This window comes from Dermochelys coriacea, chromosome 2 (assembly GCF_009764565.3).
Source record: "Dermochelys coriacea isolate rDerCor1 chromosome 2, rDerCor1.pri.v4, whole genome shotgun sequence".
In the NCBI taxonomy this organism is placed as follows: Eukaryota; Metazoa; Chordata; order Testudines; family Dermochelyidae; genus Dermochelys; species Dermochelys coriacea.
Window position 1 is genome coordinate 199,393,093 of NC_050069.1, and position 27,624 is coordinate 199,420,716.

The 27,624-nt window shown below is 41.3% G+C and overlaps 1 protein-coding gene across 5 annotated transcripts in view; it reads left to right on the plus strand.

Annotated features, from left to right (window-relative positions):
* The window catches only part of TOP2B (DNA topoisomerase II beta), a 132,446-nt gene that overhangs the window by 31,297 nt on the left and 73,525 nt on the right, over positions 1 to 27,624 (plus strand). For all 5 annotated transcript variants that reach the window (XM_038392082.2, XM_038392081.2, XM_043509015.1 and 2 more), the window contains exons 2-5: positions 10,846 to 11,019; positions 15,823 to 15,913; positions 24,273 to 24,336; positions 25,737 to 25,882. In XM_038392082.2, the coding sequence (XP_038248010.1) occupies positions 10,924 to 11,019; positions 15,823 to 15,913; positions 24,273 to 24,336; positions 25,737 to 25,882 (397 nt within the window). In that variant the 5' untranslated portion in view covers positions 10,846 to 10,923. The remainder of the gene's footprint in view (positions 1 to 10,845; positions 11,020 to 15,822; positions 15,914 to 24,272; positions 24,337 to 25,736; positions 25,883 to 27,624) is intronic.

Below are 27,624 nucleotides of genomic sequence, written 5' to 3' on the forward strand. Positions count from 1 at the left end.
TGTCACTTCTGAGTGTCTTCCAACCTCTTTCGCTGCTTCCCAGGACCATGCCAGCAATAGAAATCAGAGCACCAGTCGAAGTCAACAAAAAAACATATTCTACTGGGTGAAGCAAAGTCCATGGTTTAACTACCGTATTAAACAACTGAACCATAGTCTTGCATTCCTCCAAGAGGATATATGAAAAAGTCCAAGTAAAAGATCAAATATCTGTACTGTAGTGTTCTCAGAATGTTCAAGAAAAAGAAATTTTGTACAAAGCGCAACATTAAATACTCCTTGATAGTATCATTTCTAATTCCAGCCCCATAGGAATTGAATGCACATCCTTGGATTCTCATTCTCGTCCTGTAGGTTGCTATCCAATTGAACGCTTGTGGCAGGTGTCAGTGTACTTTCCATTAATTAAAATAGACTTCCTGATCATTACTTTCTTTAGTATGGTGAATTTTGAAGCTGGGAGCTTTCTCTAAAGACACGTCATATTGTACTTCTGATTCAGACATGAAGTCCTCATAACTATCATAGCATTTATTCCTAAAGCAAATCCTTCCCTCTGTGAAGTGTCAAAATCCAACCTGTAGAAGCACTGATGGTCTCAGAGGAGAGAAGTCGTGTGTCCTGTAATGAGATCCGCTAGGTGGCCATGTGGCTGCCAGTATTTACATTAATCAGATTCTACATATTGATCACTCAGTCTTTATCCATGACGGGTTTTTTTTCAATAGATGTCTTCTCCATACGTCAGTGCCCAAGGGAAGATAAAATGAAGGTCATATAATTTACCTAATTTTGGGTGCCCTTTTTTAAAAGGATGATCCTGCTTCTCACCTTGAAGGAACACTGCTGTAAAAATCTCATTGTAATGGATCTTTGGACCCCAGGACAACAAAGAATTGGAAAAATCAGACCCTTAATGCCTGCTTAAAAGACTTAATTGGTTAGATATTCTGTTCCGTATATGTTTTGTTATATCATATAATATCTGACTGCCGTCTAGTTGTGCATTAAGCAACATGACTACACATCTGTCACATGTTGTGTGTTCTCTCATCCTCAGAGGGAGAGGTGAGTGAAGTGTCTTGTTTTGGTAAGGTGTTTTTTAATATACTGATGCCACGTGTTTGTATTACCAAAAGGAAGGTCAAAGAAATGTGCCTTCACTTGGAGCAGAATGGTGAGATTTGTGATAGTCCTTAGTTCCTAGGGGAGTTCATTCCAAAGTCTTGTACCACCCCAGAGAAGATTCTGTGTCCTACACAGATATAAGAGAGAAGACGAGCTATAGTCCCTTTCTAGACCTAAAGTCTACAAAACCTCAGTTAAGACCTTATATCTAGCCATTCATTGCACTTATGCTTCCTGAGTGATCTAGGTAGAAGCTTACGAAAAAGTACAGAAGAAAGGGCCAGAAAAGCCAACTCTCCCCCCACCCCTTTAGTTAATTAGTTTTTAGTTTAGAAGTACGTTATGCAGTACAACTAGATTCTTCAAGAGATAAATCTTGTGACTTAATCCTTTAACAACAAGCAGTGTAGTTTCCAAAACAAATCTGATTTCCTTATTGAAGAATGACCATGGTTTCTTGGGAACAATTGGATGCAGCATTGAAAGATGTTAACGGGTCTTTAGTACTGCCTGATGTGAATAAAGAAAAAACAGCATCGCAACATCTTTTCGCTTAAAGTAGTACAGTAAAAGGCATCTAGGGAAATGCAGATATGAAAATAGATTTTCTAGAATTACATAGCAATTACTTTTCTAGAAGCAATGGCTTGGGTGGATTCATAGACTATCCAAGGAAAATTTTGACATTAACCTGTCTTAGACACAGGCCTTTGGAAATGGAATTTCATCACACTTGGCAGGGTGGATTTGATTTAAATCACTGGTCAGGAAGACTCAATTTAATCATGGATTTCTACATTAAAAGTGAATTCTTGTTATAACCTTAATACGTATTCTTCACAATTCAGAGACAGATGTAGGTTTCATTTTTAGAAAGTACACCTATATACATTTTTAAAGTGATTTATTTTGAAAGCTTTTCAGATTAGTTTTACAGCTATATCAGAAAATGAATGATTGCTTGGTTATTTCACTTAGCAAAGGTAATTGAAGCAGATATTTATGAAGTCATTGGAAGGTGAACTATCTGCAATTCAACAGGTTAATCATTAATATTTGGAGGATTTTCTTGCCATGCTGTATTAGGAGGAGAACATCACCAGATGGACATTTACATTGTTTTATTTAACTAAAACAACAATGTTTATGTATTCTGGATTTTTTTCTTCAGCAGCAAACATAATATTTTTTAACAAAACAAGCATATGAATTTTTGAATGTAGTTAAACACTCAAGTTTTTTAAAACCAGGTTTGTTTTTGTTAAAATTGTTTTTAACTAAGATAGTTAATGAATTTTTTTTGAACAAAAATTAAATTGACTGTCAACCAGGTGAACATGAGGAACTTAAAATATTGGCTTCTGCAGCTAACTCAGTAGTCCTCACCTTAATTTTCCTGTTTGTTCATAATCTGGAAAAGAAAAACAATTTTCCTGCTTTTTCAGGTCCCAAACAATTTCTCAGTTTGGAATGAATTAGTCCAAAGGAAGAAAATATTCTTTCTACACTGGCAGAAGAATCTACTGCTGTTAAGTGAGATTATCACTTCAACAGTCTCTGAATCAAGTGCTTAAGTGACTTCCACCAGTTCCATCATCGGCAAATATATTTTTTTGAATGGTTCACACTTAGCTCTGAAGTTTATTGTAATTGGCATTATGGAGGGATGATTGCTGGATGTCCATGTAATAGCCAACTCCTCTTCTTCAGCAGTTAGGATTTGACCCTGTTACCAACTATTGAGAATATTTGCAAGAAAATGAGCTGGAGATCGTGCTTGTCCCATTTGGTTTTTTAATGCTTGTAATTTAACTCTTTTGTTGCATATTTCTCTTTTTAAGATCTCACTCAGTTCCTTCCAAATTTCAACAGCGTCAGCAATAAAATGCATCCGATGAGGTGAGCTATAGCTCACAAAAGCTTATGCTCAAATAAATTTGTAAGTCTCTAAGGTGCCACAAGTACTCCTTTTCTTTTAGCAATAAAACAGCTATTTCCCTGCATTTTCTTCAAGGCTACAGAAATAGGCTTCAGGGTACTCAGCATGTGTTCAACATTTCTCTTAAGCCCAATGTTTAGAACTTTGGCTGTGACAGTGCCATCTATTTTTTTCACGATTTTGTTCACAAACTGTCATCAGATTAGGCCAGTTCTTGATATAGTGCTCAGAACAGTCCACTACTGAGTTCCATCTCACGTCTTGTGGGAGAGTTAGCTTGGTTCCTCCCACTTTTTTCAGAGCAGCTGCTGCAAAGTGGCGGTTAGGGAAGTATTTTGCAATTTCAACAACATTAGCCTTTATTTCTTTGACACTGAAGTCTTTGTCTAGGAGGTACATCAAATGAGCACTGCAACTATATGTTGTTAGCTTGGGACTCTCTCCTAAATAATTTTTCTCATCTTGGATACATTTGCAGCATTGTCTGTGATCAAGTTGCGTACTAGAGATTTGAATTTTTTTTTCAGTTTGTTACAGCATTTACTGCTACTTCTTGTAAGTATTCTGTTGTGTGTGCATTTCCTGATGTATCAGTTGTTTCTGTAAGGAAGTCATTCACTTTTGTTGTTGTACAAGCTCATACAACGGGATCATTGTGGACATTGCTCCACCCTTCAAGACTCAGGTTAACAATTTTAACTTCTAGACCTTTTGCACACTGCTCAATTCTCTTTTCATACACTCTATCCAGCAATTTACCTGCGACATCTGCTCTGTTGGGTGGACTGTATCCTGGTCTTAATAACTGAACCATGTTAATGAAGTGTGGGTTTTCAGTTGGACAGAAAGGAGAGTTTGTTGCATAAACAAACTGGGCAATTTTTTTATCAATTACCTCTTTTTGTAATCTGCTGGTTCTTACTACAAACTTATCTGTGGTTTCTGGATGATGGAGATTTTTATTTTCTTTTTGCTACAGGTGATATACTGTGGCTATGTGATATACATGATGTGACTGAAACACTATCATTGGCAGATAGCTCTGAAACTATAGAAAATGAAGGTGATCTTGAAGGAGAATCTTCAGAATCCTGTATGTTGAGGATGGATTCTCCTAAACAAAATAAGTCAATGCAGTTATTAATTATTATTACCATATTGCTCATTGCATTCACTGACGCTCGGTACTACTTTAAAGGTGAAATTGTAAAAGGAAGATTGGCCTATTTCAGCTATTAATTTTTTATCACAACTGCATCTAAAATGATAGTACCATAGAGTAACAAGTATATTTTTTGCTCAAACATGAGAATTCAAGAATAGTCCAGAAGGAAGACAGGCAGTCCTTAAGAAAGAAGTATGAAATAAAAAAGTTTGCCAACCGGAAGATCCTGCATGTTCAGCCATGTTCTTTTCATCATCTTCAACGCAGCTTCCTTCTGAGAAGGAACACTTCTCATGATGTTGTTTCATTTGGGCAACCAGGCCTTGCATTTCTTTGTTGCACTGTTTGCAGTTTGCACACATCCCTGTCTTACCCCCCAGGTAGAGGAACTTCATTTAAAATATTCCCAAACTGGGTCTCTCTTACGGCCTGTTGCCATTATAGGTTTTCCCTTCTAGTGAGAGAATGGTTGGTAGATCTCAAATCAATGAAGGCTACACACTCAGAAAGACCTCAAGACTTCTGGAGTATGTTGCTCGAACAGTTTCATTTTTGCCTGTCCCTCCCTTCTCACCTTTATCTCCAGACTTCTTCTCCTTGTCCGGATCTATTCTGCCCCCAACAATCTTCTATTCATTGAACTTTTTGAAACTTTGCATTTTTAGAGAGAGGTAAGGGATTGACTTTGTGTACACAAATTTGCCGAGGGACAATAGGGTTGAGGTCTGTTATTTCTCACCTCTTTGTATTTATTTAAATACATTTTTGCTGTTAACAAGCATGTTATCTCTGGAGACACAAATCTACAGTTTGAGAACTGCAAAACTAAGCATCTCTGATGGTCTCTTCTAGACTGAGCACAGAGTTCCATAAGGTAGATAGAAAGATTAACCTAAATAATCTATACAGAAGCCCCGAAACCCCATAATATTGGGTCCCTAATCCATGAATTGTTGGAATTCATTTACAAAACTTTTTTTAAACATTACATGAATATATTGTCTCATACTATATAATTTATAATCCCTATTCCATGATGAGATATCTTTGAGCTATAATGTATCTTAATTAAAGCTATCTTTAGATAGGTTTTTTCCTCAAAAAGCATTTTATAAAAAAACTGATTTAAATAAAAAAAAATCCGATTTTCTAAAAAAAAAAAAATTGATTTTTATCCTCCCTGCACTTTGGCCCAACTCAGGAAGGAGGGTGAAAATTTAAGCATCCCCTGAAGTTAGTCCAGTCCCCACAGTAAACTAGCTTATTTTAATTTAGGGTCAGTCTACATGGGAAGATTGTACTGGTACAAGATAAGGTGTGAATTTAAACCAATATAGTTATATTGTTATAATTCACCATCTTGACAATCTTATTTCAGTATTTTTGGAGGAGGGCGGGAGGGGATAATCTTCCCTCTTTGGGTTTAAGATGATCCAAAAAAAACATTTTTATTCTGGAATAAGAGCATTCACACAGGAAGTTATGTCGATATAACTACAGTGGATTCTGTTTATTAACAACCTCTTGCTTTCCAGCAAAAAGTTGCTATTATCTATAAATTGCCAATAAGTGGAAGGCTAGTTGGGCCTGCAGCTTGGGAAGTGCTGGGAAATGCCTTTTCTGGCTGCATCTCTGCAAAGTGCCAGGCGACCATTGTTCAGGATGTCCCAGCACTTCCTTCTCTGGCTTCAGCTCAGCAAACCTGCCTGTAGGGCTGAAGCCAGGGAACAAAGGACTGTGACATGCAGAACCTGGGCTCCTGATGCAAGGGCAGGACATAGCCTGGAGAGCACAGGGAGAGGTACTGTGCACCTCTGTGGGCCCCCAGGATCCCCACTCCCCATGGAAAGTCCTGGCGTCTGGGCTACAGCCCCTCCTCACCATTGCTGTGCAGGCCACAACCTCCCCTCCCTGCCTGCAGCCCCAGGACTCCGGCAGGGGCTCCCTTGTTGGGCACAGATACGAGCACCCCAGCCTGTTACCTTCTGTGTCGGCAGTGGGTCCCCAACCTGAGGAGGTTTGCTGCAGCCAGGGAAAGAGGTGCTGGAAAGTACTGATTCCCCGCCCCCAGTGCCAGGGCAGGTTATACGCTGGAGAGCACAGGGTGAAGTACTGTGCAGCCCTAGTGTTTCCTTCCCTAGCTGCAGACCTGCAAACCTGCGCTTTCCAAAAAAGGTGTTAGTAAGCAGTGTGCCTGTTGCCAATATCAGAATCCCATAACAGTAAAGTCAATGGGATGGGATCAGTTCCTGGCAAATGTTGCTATTAAGCGACAATTGTTAATATTAGGATAACGATTAAGCAGAATCTACTGTTTATAGGTTTAACTATGCCAGTACAATGGGTAAGGTTTCTCATATAGACAAGCTCTTATGCTGATTGACAAGAGTTTCAAGGTCCCAGTCCTGCAGCCAAAGATCACTGGAACATAAAGGAGTGCTAGCCATGGCCTCTGATGGCATATCTATGCTTGAAATACTACAGCAGCAGAGCTACAGTTGTGCTGCTGTAACACTTCAGTATAGGCATTACCTACACCACCCTTAGAAATCACATCTCTTTTGTTGGGCTATGTAACAGAGAATGGCAGGGCCCCCTTGGCTTCTGCCTTTGTTAGGCTCATAAAGTCACCCTGGGTTTTGTAACCACTGGTGCACCTTATTCTCAGGCTTGTTCCCACCACCATTTCACCACGTACAAGTAACCCTTCACTGTCAGCGGGAGGAAGGGGAGAGCTACCTCCCTCCTTACATTCCTTGCCTTTCCCCTTTTCTCCTGCTCTTCCTTGGTTTCCTTCCCCTGAGACTTTAGCTTGGGGCTGCATAAATTAGGTAGCAGCTGTCCCTGACTCCCCAGTTAGGGCCAGGTTACTTCCAGCCCGCTCTAATTTGTTCTCCTAATGAGGAGCAAGTGTGACGGAGGGCTGAATCTGCAACCCTTTTCCCAGCACCCTGTCACAGGCTATTATAGGGTATGTCCATAAAGTATTAAGTAATTGATATAGTCAAATACAGAGTCTTATTGCGTACTGTGATTTAGCACTTAGGGTGCTTCTGGGTTTTACTGGGATCACTTTAAAATGGTTCTACATAAAGCTAGCTGAATAAGCCAACTGGGAATTCCTTTGACATAGGAGGATTCCTTGGATGGCATAGAGATAGCAGAATATCTGCATGCCCACCCTCTTTCACTGCCTTTGGCTTGGGAGCATGGCTGGAGAGCCATTGTATTTGATTCTTTGGGTTTAGGATAGTTGAGTGCAAGTTAGAGCAGCTGTTGGGCTGCGTTATCTTGTAGCTCATGTGGCTGCAGAATCATGGGTGGGAAAGGGCACAAAGGTAGTGTACTCTCACCTGGTCTGTCCTTCCACAGCTGCACTGAGTTTAGAATCAGAGCCCAGATGTCTGTATTGGCAAACTGGTTAGAGAGAAATTTGTTTGCTTCCTTTTATGTAAACTTCCTTTCTGGAATCACCCACACAGTCCTCCTCCCTTCTTTCTTCCTTCTCTTCCCTTTTCAGAAAACATGTTGGCCCTGTTGGTTTATTGATACTTTTTAATATTTATATCAACAGTTGCTTCTAAATCAGTGAATTGGCTGTGAGAGAGGACTGTTTCATATACAGGAGAATATTGCCAGAATTATGTCTCCTACTAACTTCTCTGCCAGTCAGGCAAACGTGTAATATGGCCCCAGATATCTTTGTGCGTGATTCCAATTAAAATAATCCTTATGTATAAATAAGGATAAACACCATACAATTTCTGTATTTGATCATTCACTAGATTTGCCCTGGCTGACTCAGAGAGGTGCTTCACTAAAGCTGCTGCTCTAAAAGGATTTAACCTCTCCTTTGGAGTTTGTTGTGGGAAGGAAATGTTTAGCTTTAATCAGGGGCTGGTCTTTGGTAGATGCCATTAATTAGCACATTACTAGAAGACTTGGCCATACTTCTCTCCCTCTCACTCCCTCCCAGTACTGTGAACCGTTCAAGTTACAACTATGATTTGATTATCCTCTCCTTATGCCAACAGATTGGAGGTTGTGTCTGTTTTCTGTCATTGGAGCCTCACCACCTATTTTACTGCTGACAGTCCTGCATCCAGCTTATCTTCATCGTAAACCCAATGTAAACCAGGGTTGAATCCAGTCTTAATTACTCAGTGAGCTAAACAGGATGTGTAGGTGATGTTTGGTGTGCCTTAAGGCCTAAATTCCAGAAGGCTTTCCAGTTCAGGACAGCACTTTTACCTGTTCTTAAGCCCCACTGAAATTGATCAGGGCCTAACAGTCCACACCAAAATTTAAAGGAATACATGTATTGATCTGGTTGGAAAACCATTCCCAGAGAGTAGTTATCGGTGGTTTACAGTGATGCTGGAAGGACACAACGAGTGGGGTTCTTCAGGGATCAGTTCTGGGTCTGGTTCTGTTCAATATCTTCATCAATGATTTAATAGCATAGTACACTTATAAAGTTGGCAGATGATACCAATCTGGGAGCAGTTGCAAGTGCTTTGAAAAATTAAAATTCAAAATGATCTGGACAAACTGGAGAAATGGTCTGAAGTAAATAAGATGAAATTCAGTAAGGACAAATGGAAAGTACTCCATTTAGAAAGGAACAGTCAGTTGCACACTTACAAATGGGAAATGATTGCCTAGGAAGGAGTACTGCGGAAAGGGATCTGGGGGTCATATGGACCACAAGCTAAATATGAGTCAACAGTGTAATGCTGTTGCAAAAACAGTGAACATCATTCTGGGATGTATTAGCAGGACTGTTGTAAGCAAGACATGAGAAGTAATTCTTCTGCTCTACTCTGCACTGATTAGGCCTCAACTGGAGTATTGTGAACAGTTCTGGGCACTTCATATTAGGAAGTATGTGGACAATTGGAGAGAGTCCAGAGAAGAGTGACAAAAATGATTAAAAGTCTAGAAAACATAACCTGTGAGGGAAGATTGAAAAAAATTGGGTTTGTTTAGTCTGGAAAGGAGAAGACTGAGAGGGGGCATTATAACAGTTTTCAAGTACATAAAAGGTTGTTACAAGGAGGCGGGAGAAAAATTGTTCTTCTTTAACTCTGAGGATAGGATAAGAAGCAATGGGCTTAAATTGCAGCCAGGGAGGTTTAGGTTGGACATCACAAAAAACTTCCTAACTGTCAGCGTGGCTAAGCACTGGAATACATTGCCGAGGGAGGTTGTGGAATCTGCATCATTGGAGATTTTTAAGAGCCTGTTAGACAAACACCAGTCAGGAATGGTTTAGCTCAGGGTGGGCAAACTTTTTGGCCTGAGGACCACATCGGGGTGTGAAACGGTATGGAGGGCTGGGTAGGGAAGGCTGTTCCCTCCCACAAACAGCCTGGCCCCCTGCTCCCTATTTGCCCCCTCCCACTTCCTGTCCCCTATCTAACCCCCCCCCCGCTCCTTTTCCCCTGACTGCCTCCTCCTGGGACCCCCTGCCATAAACCGCCCCCCTCCCCTGGGACTCCCACGCCCTATCCAACCCCCCGTTCCCTGACCACTCCAGAACCTCCACCCCATCCAACTCCCCAACCGCTCCCTGTCCCCTGACTGCCCCCCGGGACCGCCTACCGAATGTGTTTACCATTGCACATGCGCTGCCGCCACCCCTTTACCATGCTGCTCAGAGCAGCAGGAGCTCGCAGCCTCACTGCCCGTGCGGCAGCATGGCTGCAGGGGAGGGGAAACAGCCTCCCAGGCCAGGAGTCAGGAGCCAGGCAGGACCTGCCCGCGGGCTGTAGTTTGTCCACCTCTGGTTTAGATAATACTTCGTTCTGCCTTGAGTGTAGGGGACTGGACTAGATGATTTCTCAAGGTCCCTTCTAGTCCTATGATTCTATGATTTTCATTGTTTAGAGTATTGTTAGTTGAATGAGTTCAGAGTTAATACATTTAAATATACAATTGAAATTCAGTGTCCTTATTTCAGAAACAGAAGGAAGCCTAATTTAAAGTATTCCTTTTGTACATGCTGTTTTACCTTAATATATCACACAAAGAATATGTTGAAAGAGGTATGAAATCTGTGGGAATTAGTATGCAAACCATCTAGTAATATGCTGAATTATTTCTGTAACCAGTGTTCTGAGTTCAAGAATTGAATTTGAAATGAATCGCTAAATTAATTTACAGGTTTCAGAGTAGCAGCCGTGTTACACCACACAACAGAACCACTAACCCAGGAACCTATCCTTGCAACAAAGCCCGTTGCCAACTCTGTCCACATATCTATTCAGGGGATACCATCATAGGGCCTAATCACATCAGCCACACCATCAGAGGCTCGTTCACCTGTGCATCTACCAATGTGATATATGCCATCATGTGCCAGCAATGCCCCTCTGCCATGTACATTGGCCAAACTGGACAGTCTCTACGTAAAAGAAGTGAGCTGTAGCTCACGAAAGCTTATGCTCTAATAAATTTGTTAGTCTTTAAGGTGCCACAAGTACTCCTTTTCTTTTTGTAAATTAATTTAAACCACAGTCTAAGATTTGGTTACAGCTTTAGAGAGTTATAAAGATGAATTGTTAGCTTTAGGAACTAGATTTTTAGTAATATGCCTCATTCTGTTTTTTAGACTCTATTTGATAATCCGAACAATGCTTCAAAAAAAGAAGAGTCAGAAAACATTAGCAAAAATGATAGTTCAAAGAAGATGTCAGTTGAGAGAGTTTATCAGAAAAAGACTCAACTTGAGCATATCCTCCTCCGTCCTGATACGTACATTGGATCAGTGGAACCTTTAACTCAGGTGAGTTTTTCCATTAAATTTACAGTTTTCCTGGTGTTCTGTCATTTCAATGAAGAAATTACTGTTGTGGCTGTTTTATTCCAGAATATCATGTTGAAAGCTTTTATAGTTTGTTCATGCATGCGTTGAAATAGGTCAGGAGAAGCAATTTTTAGCAGCATTTTGAAACAACATATGCTCAAATCTAGTATACTGATAGTCTTTATTTATATTGTCTTCTTTGGGTGCCTACTGTTTCATATTCAATACTTGATGAGTTTACCTACCTCATTTTTAGATAGAGAATAGAGAGAAAACTCCTCATGGGATATATCTATATATGTGCAACATTGTTTAAAGAACTCAAGACATCAGCAAGAGGAGAGTGTGTGTGTGTGTGTGTGTGTGTGTGTGTATATATATAATACACTAACAGACTCCTCTTACTGATGTCTTGAGTTCTTTAAACAATGTTGTACACCCTAGGATCCTGCCAGGAAGCTATGGAGGTTCATTATGAAGCTCTCCTGAGCTCAGCTGTCTTTTTTTTTTTTTCCCCTTTTAAAAAAACTCTTTAATTTTCACCAAATGTTTCTGTTTCTCTCTCTTCCCAGCACAGCAACTCTCTGGTTGGGAGAAGGACTTTACTGAAATAGGGCGTAAAGCAGGGGAGACCGATAGAAGCAGCAACTTTATTCTATCATTGTGGGTTGCAGCAGTAGGGGATTCAAAGGGCCATTGTTTTGCCCTCATAACTTGAGCAGCAGAGCTAGCAGCTCTCGCTGCAGCAGACAACCACATAGTTTGGGGAGAATTTCAGCATTTGTGGGGCATCTCTTGGCATTTGGACACCATTGGAAGCCAGGCTTTGCCACCACAGATGCTACCCTGAGTGGCCAGTTTCAGCCTTCACTACATGGGGGATAAAATGTACCAATTGGAACCCCTGAAATGACTCTGGTGGTTCATTCCTTTTGCCTCAAGTGCCCAGGGAGGGCCTTAACATTAATATCCAGATGTTCACTATCACATTCAAAATGGATACATTCTGAGAAGAACACAAGGAAGGTGTACTGCTCCAACCAGCTCTGAAATTTAAAGTGATTTATTATCTAAACATGCTTCAGATTTGGAGAGGATCAGTTCTCCATTTTCCTACTGGGGAAACACCCCCACCCTAATGGTCCCGATTTGTGACAAATTTCTCAGTAGTTATCCTTAAAAAGTTAAACTGCATAGCTTTACATGGTCTAGAATTATTTAGTCCTCCTTGAAGAGTTCCAGAAATCAAAGGAGCATAGCTTAGCTGCTACAGGGTCTAAAATTAAGAAACATATGAAGCTCTACAAAGTTAAGAGGTGCAGCCCCTCCTCCCCGAGGGCTCTATGGAGGCATCAGCTTCCTCTCAAAGCACTCTCATTTGGACGGATCCAGAACTCTGTTCATCCATGGTGAAGTGGAAAAGGTGGTGAAACTCATTCATTCGCACTGAAAAAAGATCTCAGTAGTTAGGATGAGATAGGTCTCATCCTTGAGTCTCTAGAGCAGTGGTTCTCAAACTGTGGGTTGGGACCCCAGAGTGGGTCACGACCCCATTTTAATGGCTTAGACTTGATGGGGCCTGGGGCCAAAGCCCAAGCCCGAGGGCTTGAGCCCTGGGCGGCAGGGCTCAGGTTACAGGCCCCCTGCCTAGGGCTGAAGTGCTTGGGCTTTGGCTTTGCCCCTAGCCCGGGGAGGTGGGGCTTTGGCTCTGCTTTTCCACCCCAGGATGGTGGGGCTTGGGTTGGAGAGGTGGGGCTTTGGCTCCGCTTTTCCATCCCAGGGTGGTGGGGCTTGGGCAGGCTAAGGCCTTGCCCCACCCCCGCCCCCCCTACCCCCCTTGGGGTTGTGCAGTAATGTTTGTTGTCAGAAGGTGACAATGAAGTTTGAGAACCCCTGCTCTAGAGAAAACTGGACACAAAATGATTAAACTCAGAAGGAGCAGCATTAACAGGGCTGCCATTAAATTATACTAGGTACAGCAGGACAAGTCATACAAGTTCTTTTTGGCATCCCAAATTTGTTATGTAATACTTATTATTGATTTCATATTATGGTAACCAGTTCCTTTTAAAATGGTTTTTTCTGAAACCTGACACCAAATTATCCAAAGGTGCCAATAGAATTATAGCTCACACAACCAGGTTGACGTATACTTGGTGAGCAGAGAGATCTCATGTTTTTATTAATTATTTGTAGCACAGTAATGCTTAAAGGCCCCACTCAGATCTGGCCCTTTTTTAAAAATAATTAGTAAGAGACTGTCCCTGTTGTGAAGACCTTACAATCTAAATAGACAAGATGGACAAGTGGCAGGACAAAGGGATGGAACATAAAAGCAGAGTGACTGTTGGTAAAGGTCATGTTAATTACTTTGTTTTGGTTTTTAATGGGTAATTAGGATGAATAAATAGCAAGGGAATAGACAAGACAGAGGAAAGGGAAAAAAGACATTGAGTGTGCGAGAGGAAGGAAGGCTGTAGAAAGGCCTGGAGAATGGGATTGAGCCCAGTAGCTGGAAGATTGTGAGGGATTGGGTAAGAGGATGTTAGAATAACATCCTAATTCTAAATTGAAGACAGCAGTCTGGTGATATCACAAGAGTCTGGGGAATGTGAGGGCAGGCTCCTGCCATGGGATTCTTTGTCCCCAGTAGATGCTGCTATACTTCCTCCAAGCTCAAAGGCCTGGAGCTGCATGGGGCCTGATGCCCCAGGAAGTTTTCCCTCCCCCCCAAAAAAACAAAAACAACCAACCAAACAATATGATCTGGAGGGTTCAGGAGGAGTCCAGTTGGATTTTGCCTCTGCCCCCACTGTTACTGCCAGGGAGAGTGTCTTTTGCTCCCTGGGCTGATGCTTTACTTTTCAAAGTGCATGTCATTGGATAAGAGGGGCCCTGAGAAGCCACACTCTTCTCCTAATCTAGACAAGCATTGTATGAAGATATATAAAACTGCCATATGTTTCAATACTGATTCTTTTGTCGGGTACAAATAAATAAATAAATCCTTCCCTGCTGACAAAAAAAATCCTTCCCTTCTCCTTTGGAAGAAGAGTCCTGTCAACTTAGGTGTGTGGGGGAGGTAGAGCAGCATCTGCTTCAGCAGTTTAGTTCCTCCTCCAGAACTACTCAAAAGTACAGTATATTGTTATCTCAGAATTGTTTTCTTCTCCATGAGATCTTTACCACTATTTATAACTTGCAAAATAATTTTCAAACATGAAAACAGGAGAGAGAGAGAGAGAGAGGGAGCATTTGTCTCACCCGCTATATCTCTTTTCTTCTAGTTTCTGAGCCTGACAATCCTGAATGTTAAGTGTAACGTGTGGAATAGATATCCCTAGATAGTTCTACATCTTTTTATGCTTGCCTATCCTGCAGATACTTGTGTATATTTATGTATGTGTATCAGTACATACAATATAAATATTTGTATACCTATGTATATATTCCATTTGAATCTCTCCAGATACAAGTGAATTAATTTCATGTTTAACACACTTATCAATATTTTACAGCTTTGGGAATAATGTCACATGGGGTTTCTTATAGCAGATATGACTTAACCTGAGCCAGATTGATTGGTTTGGGTCTACCTGTTAGCTGCATGGAAAAGTAAAACTCACAATAGTATTGTCAAACCTGAAAACTAGGAAAGAAATTAAGCAAGATAAGTTTTTCACTTACTCTGTGCTGTGCATTTCTGAGAGCTCAAAACCAGCAGATTGTCCATTTGTAGTAAAAATATTTTTTGTGGAAAATACAACTGAGACAGATAATTGTGGCATAAGTTCAAACGAAGGGAATGGGAAATGAGTCTGATTAAGAAAAGTTTTTTTTTTCTTATTTACTATTCCTAGATATTTACATAGCCTTTATCCATGTAGTATCTGAACAATGTTATTTGGGCAGTGGTGCAACTTAGAGCAAAAATTTGGCCCCCTTCTCTTTCAGGTTGATTTCATATTTGTGATTGAATAGTACATACACCAATATAGGAGGAGGCATTTATAAGTTCCCAATGGAACTTAGGGGCTTGTTACTAAAGCTAGGTTTATAGCTAGCTAGAAGAAGTGTTATGTTAATGTGATGTAAAGACAAAAATATTGTGCATCAGTGCAAGATTACCAGGTTCAGAGTGTGTGTGTTGGTATTTTTAGTATATCCAGCTGCTGAAATGTGACCTATTATGATTTGTTGTTTATCCTGCTAAGGTAAAATTTGTACATAATACTATTTCTGACCATGGATTTGACTATGAACCCAGGGAAAGTGAGAAGTTATTGCATACCATCTTTGTATCTTCTGAATTCTGGGCTGCTCTAGAGGTTGAAATGGTCCTCATTATACTTTAGAACAGCCTGCACTATATTTCCTATGGGCTGTACTGCCTCTTTATGCTTCCGGAGTGGCATGCAGAGGCCAGAGAGAGAGACAGAATCTGTCCCCATAACTGAATTTGAAGTAACTGGAAAGTAAATAGCTGCAATAGCTTACCCTGTGGGGAAGTGTAGATCCACGTAACATAATATGTCAATCAAATGGTTACAAATGCCTAAGATAAAAATAGAAGTAATTACCACTCTTTTTTTATTTTTTTTATTTTTACTTTGAAGGGCGGACTGATTGGGTTAATATCAAATAATATATATGGTGAAGGGAGTAAAATAAAATTTTATATCAAATTCTTGAAATGTGAAATAATCTGTATTATATCAACATGAACGTTTCCTTTTGAATCCAAGACAATAAATATTTTTATTTTATTTTGTTTATATGTAGTTAATGTGGGTTTATGATGAAGAGGTCGGAATGAATTGCAGAGAAGTTACCTTTGTCCCAGGCTTGTACAAGATCTTTGATGAAATTCTTGGTAAGTGGTTTTTAATGATGATACTGTTTTTACAGCTGTGCAGCACATTTCCTCCTGAAGGTTCTGCAAGCACTTAACATATTAAACAGATATACAAACTACACACAGGGATACTTTGATCCGCCACTGAAATGAAGCAGTTTAGAAAAGGAGGTGAAGCAGTTTAGGAAGAGGTACTATCTCCAGCTGAAACTGCAGGGCAGTTTCAAGAAGGCAGAGTTTAAATACCCAAGTTTAACTTTTTACTATGACACTAGAAACAGTTACTATGGATTTTTTTAATAAGAAAAAGTGATCATGACTTCAGTTTTACAACTGATTTGAAAGAAGAATCCTCCAGCAGCCCTGCATCTTGACTCAGATGAAAGGGTACCACCTCCTGAATCACCAGCACTGCCTCCTGCAGTACAAAGGTGTCTCTTGGAAATTTCATATGCAAGAATTTGACTCAGCATGACCTTTCTCATCCTGAGACATTTGGCTTTATGACAGGCACAGAAATTGCAGGCTTTGAGCAGCAGGAGGGTGTAATTTCCCTTGACTTTGCTGAGATATTAGTCTTAATAGAGTTAATCCTTTGGCTGGTAGGTGATTTTTAAGGTCTTGTGCTTGGCAGTGATCCTTCCACATACCATGTGTGAATAGAAGTCAGTGGGAGTTTTGCTGTTTATTTCATTGAGGTCAGAATTTTACCCTATATCTCTAAAGCTGTGGGGACATCTGAAATGAAAAGAATACATTCTTCTTTTGATAGTGTCCCTGTGGATGCTCCACTCTAGGTATCTTTGAGTCCTTGCACCTAAGATTGGAAATTTTTGGTAGCAGTGTCTGTTTGGGCTACACGTGTGCTCTCCATGTTTTGCGCCACATTCAATCACTATATAGCACTGAGCAGCCCAACCGCCCTCAATTCCTTCTCAACTGCCCTTGGCTTGACATGAAGTCTTAGCAGAGCCTGTTCAGAGAGATTTCTCTTGGTGTTTCCTCTTAATTCCTTTTGTTAGTAGCAATAGCTCTTTGGTTGGTTAGTGTTAATACTCTCTCTCTTTTCTTTTTCCTATTTCATTTCCTAAAAAATATTTTTTATTTTTTCTCTTTCAATTGTAGAATAGTATATATTAGACTTCCCTAGTTCTTCCCGTTAGGGAAGTGAACCCTAAAAAGGGTATTCTCAGCTCCTCTGGGTATAAACATTGTCTCGCCTGTCAGGAAGCCATTTCTGTCAGCGACAGCCATTCCCTCTGCATTTGTTACCTTGGAAAGGAACATGTGCCTCAAAAGTGCACGTTTTGCATCAAATTAAAAGCAAGAATCTGAGTCATGAGCTGAAATTAGGACTATTAATGATGGAAAGCTCATTCTGACCAGCCTCTGACCCTGGTCCTGGGGACGCCGCGTCCATCCGTGTGTCCCCCCGACAACAATCCCCATCAAGACTGACATCTCAGCAGCATCTGAGCAGCATTTTCCAATGACTTAAAAGAGGGAATCCTTAGCTTCCTCTCAGAAAGCCGCAAAGAAATGGGCCACAAGCTCCCCGAGCAGGGAACCAGCTAAAAGAACGAAATCCCTGGCATGGTCGATTACTTCGGTACCAACCATTGCATGATTAAGTACCTGTGAGGCTGCCACCAGTAAGACCAAAGATCCTAAGAGGGCAGGCTCGGACAGAATGGTACTGTCTGGGGAAAGGAGAGGCAAAGACAGATCCAGCTCTCTAAAACAGCATGATGGAGTCATACAGACAGTCAGTACCAAGTACGCAGGGAATGCAAAAAGCCACAGTACCGCCTTCTGGCTATTCTTTGGAGCACAGAGTGCCTATGGTACCGACAACTATTTCTGCTTCAATGGCACTGATGCTGCTGCTCTCAATGGTACCAATGACTGTTCCGGTACCTTGGGAATTTTGCTTCCCTAAAGACTTGCTGATCTCAGAGATGCCTGATTCACCATTACTGGGTATCTACATAATTGCGGAATACATTCCACTCAGGTTCCCGGACTTACCGTGCAGTATCGAGACAGGCTACTATGCTGTCCATGATTGCTCCACCCCCTCCAGCGATGATGAAGAGGAGGAGGGGGATGATTTATATTCTGTGTCGGCTCATGGTTCTCCACCGCAGCAACAGGGTGCTACCCGAATAGAAATCTATACTCCTCCAAGCTACCACCAGAGTAGATGAGACCCACATGGTTGGTATGGAACATGTTGGGGCCCCACCCATGCCTTTTCCACCACCTTGGTGGCCATACTGGGACCTGTGGGCTGGATATAGGCAACAATTCTCCAGGTCCTCTAGTGTCACCCAGAGAGAGAGAGAGAGAGAGAGAGAGAGAGAGAGTGAGAAAATCCCTGTCAGTTTCCATAGCCAAACCTCCTGATCCTCAAAAGGAGATCTTTGAAGAACAGGAGGAGAGACTGGACAAAGAAGCCACTCTGGTGACCAATATTTCTTAGTCTTCATTTGATGAGGTGATCATGCGTCCCCCCCACCAACAGCAAATGATTTCAAGCAGTTCTAAGACCTCTTCAAATCCCACTTGAAGAAGTTAAACAGTCACAATACAAACATGAAATCCTGCAGATGTCGGCATCAGCAAAAATTGCACTCCCTATCAATGAGGCAGTGCTGGACCCAGCAAAAGCTATTTGGAAAACACCGGCCACTATACTCCCGGTGTGCAAAAGGGCAGACAAGAAATTTTATACGCCCTCTAGCACATGGACTTTTTTGTTTTCTCATCCTTCCCCAGATTCACTGGTCGTCTATGTGTTAATGAAAGTGGCAGATGGTACTATGCTAAAACAACACCATGTGACAAAGACTGGAAATGACTGGATTTGTTTGGATGCGAAATGTATTCCTAAGTGACCCTACAAATTAGGATCACTAACTATTAAGCCCTTATGACAAGGTATAATCACACTTTACACTAAATTAAATGAGTTTATTGAATACCTTTCGTCAGATGAAAAACACCAATTTCAAGCAAAATGCATCCGATGAAGTGAGCTGTAGCTCACGAAAGCTTATGCTCTAATAAATTTGTTAGTCTCTAAGGTGCCACAAGTACTCCTTTTCTTTTTGCAATTTCAAGCAATTATTACTGATGGTCAGCTCCTGGCGAGGACAGCGTTGCAGGTTTCTTTATATGCTGCAGACACCGCTAAATTGCTACAGTAGTTGTCATGAGGAGAGCATCATGGCTTCATCTGTCTGGCTTTCTAAAGAAGGTGCAAGCCACAGTGGAGGACCTCCCAGCCCAGTGAGGGATCAGAATTGTTCACGGACAAAACTGACAAATCCCGCTACTCGTTAAAAGATGCTAGGGAATTGTTATGCTCTCTGGGTATTTACATTCCTGCCCAAAAGAGAAGACCCAGTAAATACCAGATGACACAGAGATCGCACTTTATTCCTCCTAACAGATATTATGAGCTGTAAAGGAAGAGACAGAGGGTACAAAAACATAGAGCGTCTTCCCCACAGTCATCAAAATCCCAGCTATCTACATCTAAACAGCAATTTTTGAGATCTTGGTCGAAGCCCTGAGTTACCACCCCCAGTTTCATTTGCTGCAACAGCCAGAACATCTACATCAGTTCGGCGACCACCGTACCCCTTTCCATCAATCTTGGAAGTGTATAACCACAGACAAGTGAGTACTAGAGATTATCACCACATGATAGTTATTCTACTTTACTTCATCTCCACTCTCGCGTCCAGTCCCTCTTCAGGGACTTCTCTCATGAGTACCTTTTAGGTGAGGAAATAAACCACCTCCTAAAACGAAGTGCTATAGAACCAGTTCCGAACCAACACAGAGGGAAGGGTTTCTATTTCAAATATTTCCTGATACAGAAAAAGAGCAGTGGTTGGAGACCCATTCTAGATCTAAGGATACTCAATAGATTTGTAAAAGTACATTTCAAGATGGTTATCTCGGCAGCAGTAATCACATCTCGGGACCAGATTCCTGGCCATTGAACTACAAGACGCTTACTTTCATGTCATGATTCATCCATCCCACAGGAGGTTTCTGAGATGCATTCTGGGGCAGGATAATTTCCAATATAAAGTGTTCCCATTTGGCCTGTCATTGGCACCCAGGGTCTTCTCCAAAGAAAATAACAGAACGCCACTAGCCATCACCTTCAGCCCCCAACTAAAACCTCTCCAACGCATCATCAAGGATCTACAACTTATCCTGAAGGACGACCCATCACTCTCACAGATCTTGGGAGACAGGCCAGTCCTTGCTTACAGACAGCCCCCCAACCTGAAGCAGATACTCACCAGCAACCACACACCACACAACAGAACCATTAACCCAGGAACCTATCCTTGCAACAAAGCCCATTGCCAACTGTGTCCATATATCTATTCAGGGGACACCATCATAGGGCCTAATCACATCAGCTACACTATCAGAGGCTCCTTCAGCTGCGCATCTACCGATGTGATATATGCCATCATGTGCCAGCAATGCCTCTCTGCCACGTACATTGGTCAAACTGGACAGTCTCTACGTAAAAGAATAAATGGACACAAATCAGACGTCAAGAATTATAACATTCAAAAACCAATTGGAGAACACTTCAATCTCTCTGGTCACTCGATTACAGACCTAAGAGTGGCTATCCTTCAACAAAAAAGCTTCAAAAACAGACTCCAACGAGAGACTGCTGAATTGGAATTAATTTGCAAACTGGATACAATTAACTTAGGCTTGAATAGAGACTGGGAGTGGATGAGTCATTACATAAAGTAAAACTATTTCCCCATGTTATTTCTCCCCCCACCCCACCCCCCACTGTTCCTCGGACGTTCTTGTTAACTGCTGGAAATGGCCCACCTTGATTATCACTACAAAAGGTTTTCCTCTTTCCCCCCCCTCCATCCTGCTGGTAATAGCTCATCTTAAGTGATCACTCTCCGTACAGTATGTATGATAAAACCCATTGTTTCATGTTCTCTGTGTGTGTATATAAATCTCCCCACTGTATTTTCCACCGAATGCATCCAATGAAGTTAGCTGTAGCTCACGAAAGCTTATGCTCAAATAAATTTGTTAGTCTCTAAGGTGCCACAAGTACTCCTTTTCTTTTTTGCGAATACAGACTAACACGGCTGCTACTCCGTACAGGTTATCACTGTATGCTCTCCTTTACCAATTGTGCTAGACTACGTTCTAGAATTGAAGAAATCAGGGCTATCTCTATGTTAGGTGAAAGTGCACTTCACAGCCATTAGTGCCTTCCATCAAAAGATAGATGGTCATTTGGTATTTGCTCAACTCGTAACAAAATGATTTCTTAAAGGCATGAATAACCGCTACCCTCTAATCAGAGATGCTGCACCACTATGGGACCTTAATCTTTGAGTTCATGGCCACTTGTGCATTTCTACATCTCTCTACGAAAACTGTATTCCTGGTAGCCATCACATCTGCTCCGCAGGTGGGAGAGATAGGGGTCCTAATAGCATACGCTTCCTTTACCATGTTTTTCAAGGACAGGGTCATATGACAGCTGCACCCCAAGTTCCTATCAAAAATACCTTCAGCCTTCCACATGAATTAACTTATCCACCTTCCATCATTCTTTCCCAAACTTCATTGGGATAAAAGGGAGGCAACACTGCACACACTCGACATCAGGAGAGCATTAGCTTTTTATCTGGAAAGGATCAAGCCATTCCAAAAATCTATGAGATGGTTCCCCTCCAACACAGACACAGATATAAGGAATCCCCAGTATCTAAACAAAGGGCTTGTCTACACTACCGCTTAAAAGTTGTCTCTCAGGGGTGTGAAAAAGCCACACATCCCTGAGTGATGCAAGTTACATCAGCTTAAGTGGTGTCCATATTGCGCTGTGTCGGCAGGAGTCATTCTCCTACTGACATAGCTTCCGCCTCTCTTGAGGTGGAGTAATGCCAACGGGAGAGTGCTCTCCCATTGGCATAGCATGTCTTCACCACACACGCTGCAGCAGCACAGCTGCATTGGTGCAAAGACTGTCTAGATGGATATCCGAATGCATAAACTATTGCTATCGCAAGCATGATCTACAACCCACATTCAGGGCTCGAACACATTCTACAAGATCTCCAGTTACCTAGCCTTTCTCAGCATTCCAATCACAGAAATTTACAGACGAGCAACCTGGGCATCTGCTCACACATTTGCCAGACGTTATGCAGTCACTTATGACTTAGCATCTGATGCGTTATTTGGTTTGACTGCATTATCATTAGTAATGGACTCAATTTCGAAGTCCAATCCTAATAGCAGGGGCACTGCTTTTTAGTCACTTTAGAGTGGAGCACCCATAAGGACACTATTCAAAGAAGAGGTTACTTGCCTTGTGCTTTAACTGCAGTTCTTTGAGATGTGTCCCTCTAGGGGTGCTCCACTACCCGCCTTCCCCCCTTCTGCTTCGGAGTTCTTCTGAGCTCTGTGGTAGAGAAGAAACTGAGGGTGGTTTGGCCACATAGCACTATATAGCGATCAAACTCAGTGTGAGATGGGGAGAGTGCATGTGCATCCCAAACTGACATTGCTACCAATAATCTCTGATGTTTGGTGCAGGGACACAAAGATATCTAGAGTGGAGCATCTATATGGACACACATCTCAAAGAACCGCAGTTACTGTACAAGGTGAGTAACCTCTTTTTTGGGCTATATAGAGAAAAGGAGAGATTTTACTTTCAGATTTATAAATATCTTATAAACTGTGAGTGGTATGAAAATGAGTACTTTGCATCACTTTTTCTATGTTCCTGCTGACTCAGTGATATAACTTACATGATTTAAAAGGAAGCCATTTCCAGCCCGCCTCTTTCAAAAGGAAGGTGCCCAACAGGGGTTTATGAGAGAAGTTAGCACCATATAGCTTGTCACCTCTCTGCAGATTGCCATCTTGTGCTTCATAGACAATTGTTTGAGAACCGCTGGCCTATATACAAGTGTCATAAGATTACAATTGTTGTAATTGTGCATTCTTTTTAATGAAACTTCTTACTTAATGATCTTTAACAAGAGCTTTGAAATGTGTCTGATTTCATATTGCACTGGGATATATTGTATTCTCTTTCCATCCATTAAAATGTGTTTTATTTTTCTCAGAGTTTATCTTTCCGTCCTTGGGGTGTTTATTTTAATCCATATTTTGTCTGATGAGGCATATTCTGAAAATTACTGTATACATTTTCATGTTCGATGGCAACCTTAGAATTTCTGAGCTCAGTTGCTTGTAGTTCACACAAATTCAAATGTAGTTTAATTTAATTTCCTGGTAAAATTTTAACTTCTTTATAACCTGGCTTTTATAGCTATTCTGAGTTAATACTATTTGGAATCAATCATTCAAGCTCTTTAAAAAGAATTTCCCTTTAACTTCAGCACAAGTTCCACTTACGGTAACTTGCAGGATAGGACTCTCAATGGGAAATGGGTATATGAGCATACTTTGAGAGAGAAACTAAATTTGGTGATCCATACTATGTGTTCGTTTTTTAGTTATTAACTTCTGTTAAGAAAATTCAGAACATAATAAACTGAATTTCCTCCCTACCACCCTCTATTGTATTCAACTGCTTGGTTCAATAAAAGATAATACTCTTTTATCTTTACTCTTTATCCACCGTGTCTCTCTACTAGGAAACAGTAATTTTAATATAATAGATGTAATTAATTATCTATCCAAAACACCATTGAATGAGGGTTAGTCTAGATCCAAAACTGACATGCTGGTATGAATGGCTGCTTTGTGCTGTAGTCACCTAGAATACTAATTAATTTGTAAATTTAACTCCTTGTACTATTTGAGTTGGGACCATCTTTTTGATATGTTTGTATAATGCCTATCACAATGGGGCCTTGATACTGGATAAGGCACTACTGTAATACTAATAATAATAAGAGCAATCTGTTAGAGCTGATGAATTTTTAATTTATGTTTATCTTTAGAAATATTCTTCTCTAAGATATTTTAGGGATTTGAGGCCAGGGAGAAATAGGTAATAATGAGTGAAAGTATAATACAACTTGTAGTAAGATTCCATGGCACTGATTACCTCTAACCTCTAGCTTAGTTGTTTGAAATAGAAAAATTAATTCCAGAAAGTCTGACTGAAGGAATCAAATTGTTTCCTTCATACTGTTGTAGATATCTGGTTATATTTCCTGAGTTCAGTAAGAAGGTAAAGAAAATGTCAAAAGGGGAGTTTCTCAAATATTTTCAGTACATTGTAACTTGTCATGGAGTGTGTATATAATTTAGCTTTGTACATCAAGTAACTGATTGTTATTTTTTTGCCCCTAAAAAGTGTTAATTTGTTTTGTAGTAAATGCCGCTGACAATAAGCAGAGGGACAAGAATATGACCTGTATTAAAATTTCCATTGATCCGTAAGTACAAGAACTTTCTAGGTGCCCTTCTCTGTCCGGGAAATTGGACTTGAACTTCTTACAACAGATTATATTAAATTAAATTTACCATTTTCTTATATAGTACTGAAAGTATTTACTCTTTGTATTTGAAGGAGCTTTATATTTGAAGGAGAAATTGTTCTGAAAATGTGATGAATAATTATCACCATTTTGAATTTAAAGTAACTTGCTTATCTAAACTACCCTTTAATAAATTTTGTATACAGAGCTGATAAAACCTGAAATAATCTAAACATTCAAAGTTGAGGCAAGTTACACAGTATACAACTTTAATAGCCCATCAGTGTAGATCACAAATGGGGTTTGAATACTGAACCTTGAGCTCTGCAGCATAGACTTCTACCTCATGAGCTACCAGACTAACTATTTTAGCTGGCAACAGCATACAGCTATTTTATGTAAACCATTTACTAGGCGAGAATGCATAACACACTGAACCAGTGGGTTGCATATATATGAGTAGCACCATTTTATAAACAGCATAGCTAAGGATAAGAATATGGCAGGTTCTTTCTGAGAGGCATTGTAGCTGTGTGACTGGCATTTCGGATTGCCATATTAGAGAGCTGGATTCTGTTCCCATTTTATCTAATCTCTCAATAGGCATTAACAGGCATTAACTTAATGATAAGAATTGTGAAGGGCATAGAATTATTAACACCAGTCAGGAGGACAAGTGAGTAAAAAACTCTCCATCTTCTGGTTTCCAGTGCATTGTGCACACTCATTGGATAAAGAACATTTTTCACAGGGAATGGGAGAAGATTGAAGATGATTATCATTTTGCTGTCTCCCATCAGGAGTTTGAACTATGTGAAATGCTGAAGTAAGAAACCAAGGCAATGGGTGTTTGTGCAGTCGTATAAAATGTTGAGGGATTTTGGCATGCTGCCAAAAAGGAACTAGCAGGCAAATTGTAGATGGGAAATGGTGATTTTTCAGCAGGTTATCACTGGGTCAGCTCTCAGTGGATTTTCATGAGGCCAACAAAAGCCATCTCCCTGACCTCAGGACTATCAGTTGGGTAGATTTCAAAGACCTTCTTTACACCAGGGAGACATTAGAGTTCTCAAACAAAACAAAATCATAAGAATTATTTTTGTAAACGAAAGTTTTTAGACAAATTTAATAATAATAGATGTCCTTCATATACTAGCATTTTAAATAGATGTTTCTTGATAAATAAAATTGACAAAAGGATGCGAGTAAACACAATAAAAATGGTTTTAAAATGCTAGGTACAGTCCTTGATAGTATATTCTTGATTTATATTTATTAAATCTGTGTAAAAACTTGTGTAGGCGTGTTTTGGTACTAATAAATCATTTGAATGGATGTCACTATTTGTTTTTTTGCAGTGAATCAAACATTATTAGTATCTGGAATAATGGGAAAGGAATTCCAGTTGTGGAACACAAAGTAGAAAAAGTGTATGTTCCTGCTTTAATTTTTGGACAGCTGTTAACATCTAGCAACTATGATGATGATGAGAAAAAAGTTACAGGCAAGACTCTTATTAATATGCTTTGTTTTTGGCTGGTTAAACAGTTAAATTATTTTTTGAGTTTTCTTTTCTTGAGCGTTGGTGAGAGATGACTATTTGTGTATTTCCTAGTCATTATTTGCCATTTTTTCAGTTTCTATAAAATTATCTGAAAACAAACTTTGTTTGCGTGGGTTTTTTTTTGTTTTTTACACAAATACTGTATAGAGAGAACTGTACTCTTGCAAGTAACTAGCAGCACCCATTTATAAGTAGCTGTCTCCTTAGCATTGTCCTGACAAAGAAAATCCCTATTTAAATATTATATCTTCTCTTTTGTATAATCTCAGGATTCAGAGTATATTATAAAATACAAATTCTTCTTCGAGTGATTGTTCATGTCCATTCCAAGCAGGTATGTGCGTGCTGCATGCACGCCAGCCGGAAGATTTTTCCCCTAGCAGCGTCCGTAGGGTTGGTCTGGGTGCCCCCTGGAGTGGCGCCTTCATGGCGCCCAATATTGGGCCCCGCCGACCCCCCACCCCCTCAGTTCCTTCTTACTGCCCGTGATGGCTAACTGGAACTTTGCTCGCTCTTACTGCAGACGCCTTAGCAGTGTCTTTGTTCTTAGTGTACATAGTTCAGTAGTTATTCTCTATAGTTATACTTTTTCATATAGTTAATAGTGGTTTGTTAGATTGTTTGTTTCTCCTTCGGGGGTATGCCTGGGTCTCCGGGGTTTAAACTCTGTGAGTCCTGTGGAAAGTTTATGCCCAAGATCCTCACTTGTCTTGCCTGTGGTACCTTGGTGAGACTCATCAAAAGGACAAGTGCTGCATTTGCAAGGGTTTCCGCCCAAGAACCCTTAAGGTCAGAGAGCAGAGACTAAAACTCCTGGCCGTGGAGGTGGCTCTGAGACTGCAATCTGACCTGGGACCCAACGACATGGCACCGAGCACATCCTCTTTGGTGTGCAGCGTTCCGGCACCAACGGCGCGCAAAGTGCGCCCAGCTAAGGACTCTAAAGGCCACCGGCACCACCACTGCTCGGGCCATAGGACGTCTGCCTCAGTTTGGCACCGTTCTCCATCTCCGGTGCCGGTAAAGAAGAAGAGGCCGGTGAGGGACCGATCACCCCTCTTGAAACCTATGGGGCCAGCGCCGTCCGCGAGTGGCTTGGGACAGACCACCTTCGTCTCACTTCCGCCTAGGGTTTCGTCAACTCCTGCCCCAGTCGGGATCCAGTAGAGTCCGAACCCTCCTCGGTCCCCGGACCATCTGGTGGACATACAACCACCATTAATGCTGGAGACGTTTGAGGCGGCAATGGACCTGATGCGCCTCCCGGTGCCGTCCTCCCCACCAAAGGAGGGATAAATCTCTGGCGACTGCACGGCCCCTGTTCCACTCCCGGGATAAGCCAACCATGATGGCTTGTGTGTCTCCATCTCCGGCACCGATACCTCAGCCAGCTCTGGCACCAGCTCTCCAGCTGACGGCACCGGTGGAAGCCTCAGCTCCGTTCCTACCGACCCCGACGGTCTCGGTCCTCCTGGATTTATCTGCCCCGGCACCAGCTGCGGCGCAGAGTTCTTCATCGGTACCTGCTCCACAGGGCGAGTACCGCATGCCAAGGGACCCTGGGGGGACTGAAGGCAGTGAACTGGGCTCACCCCCTGTTCTCTCTTCCTCATCCTCGCCTGATGAAGCGGTTGTGGGGACTTTGATGGCCCCAGCTCTGGAGGACAACCGGGTTCTTCAGC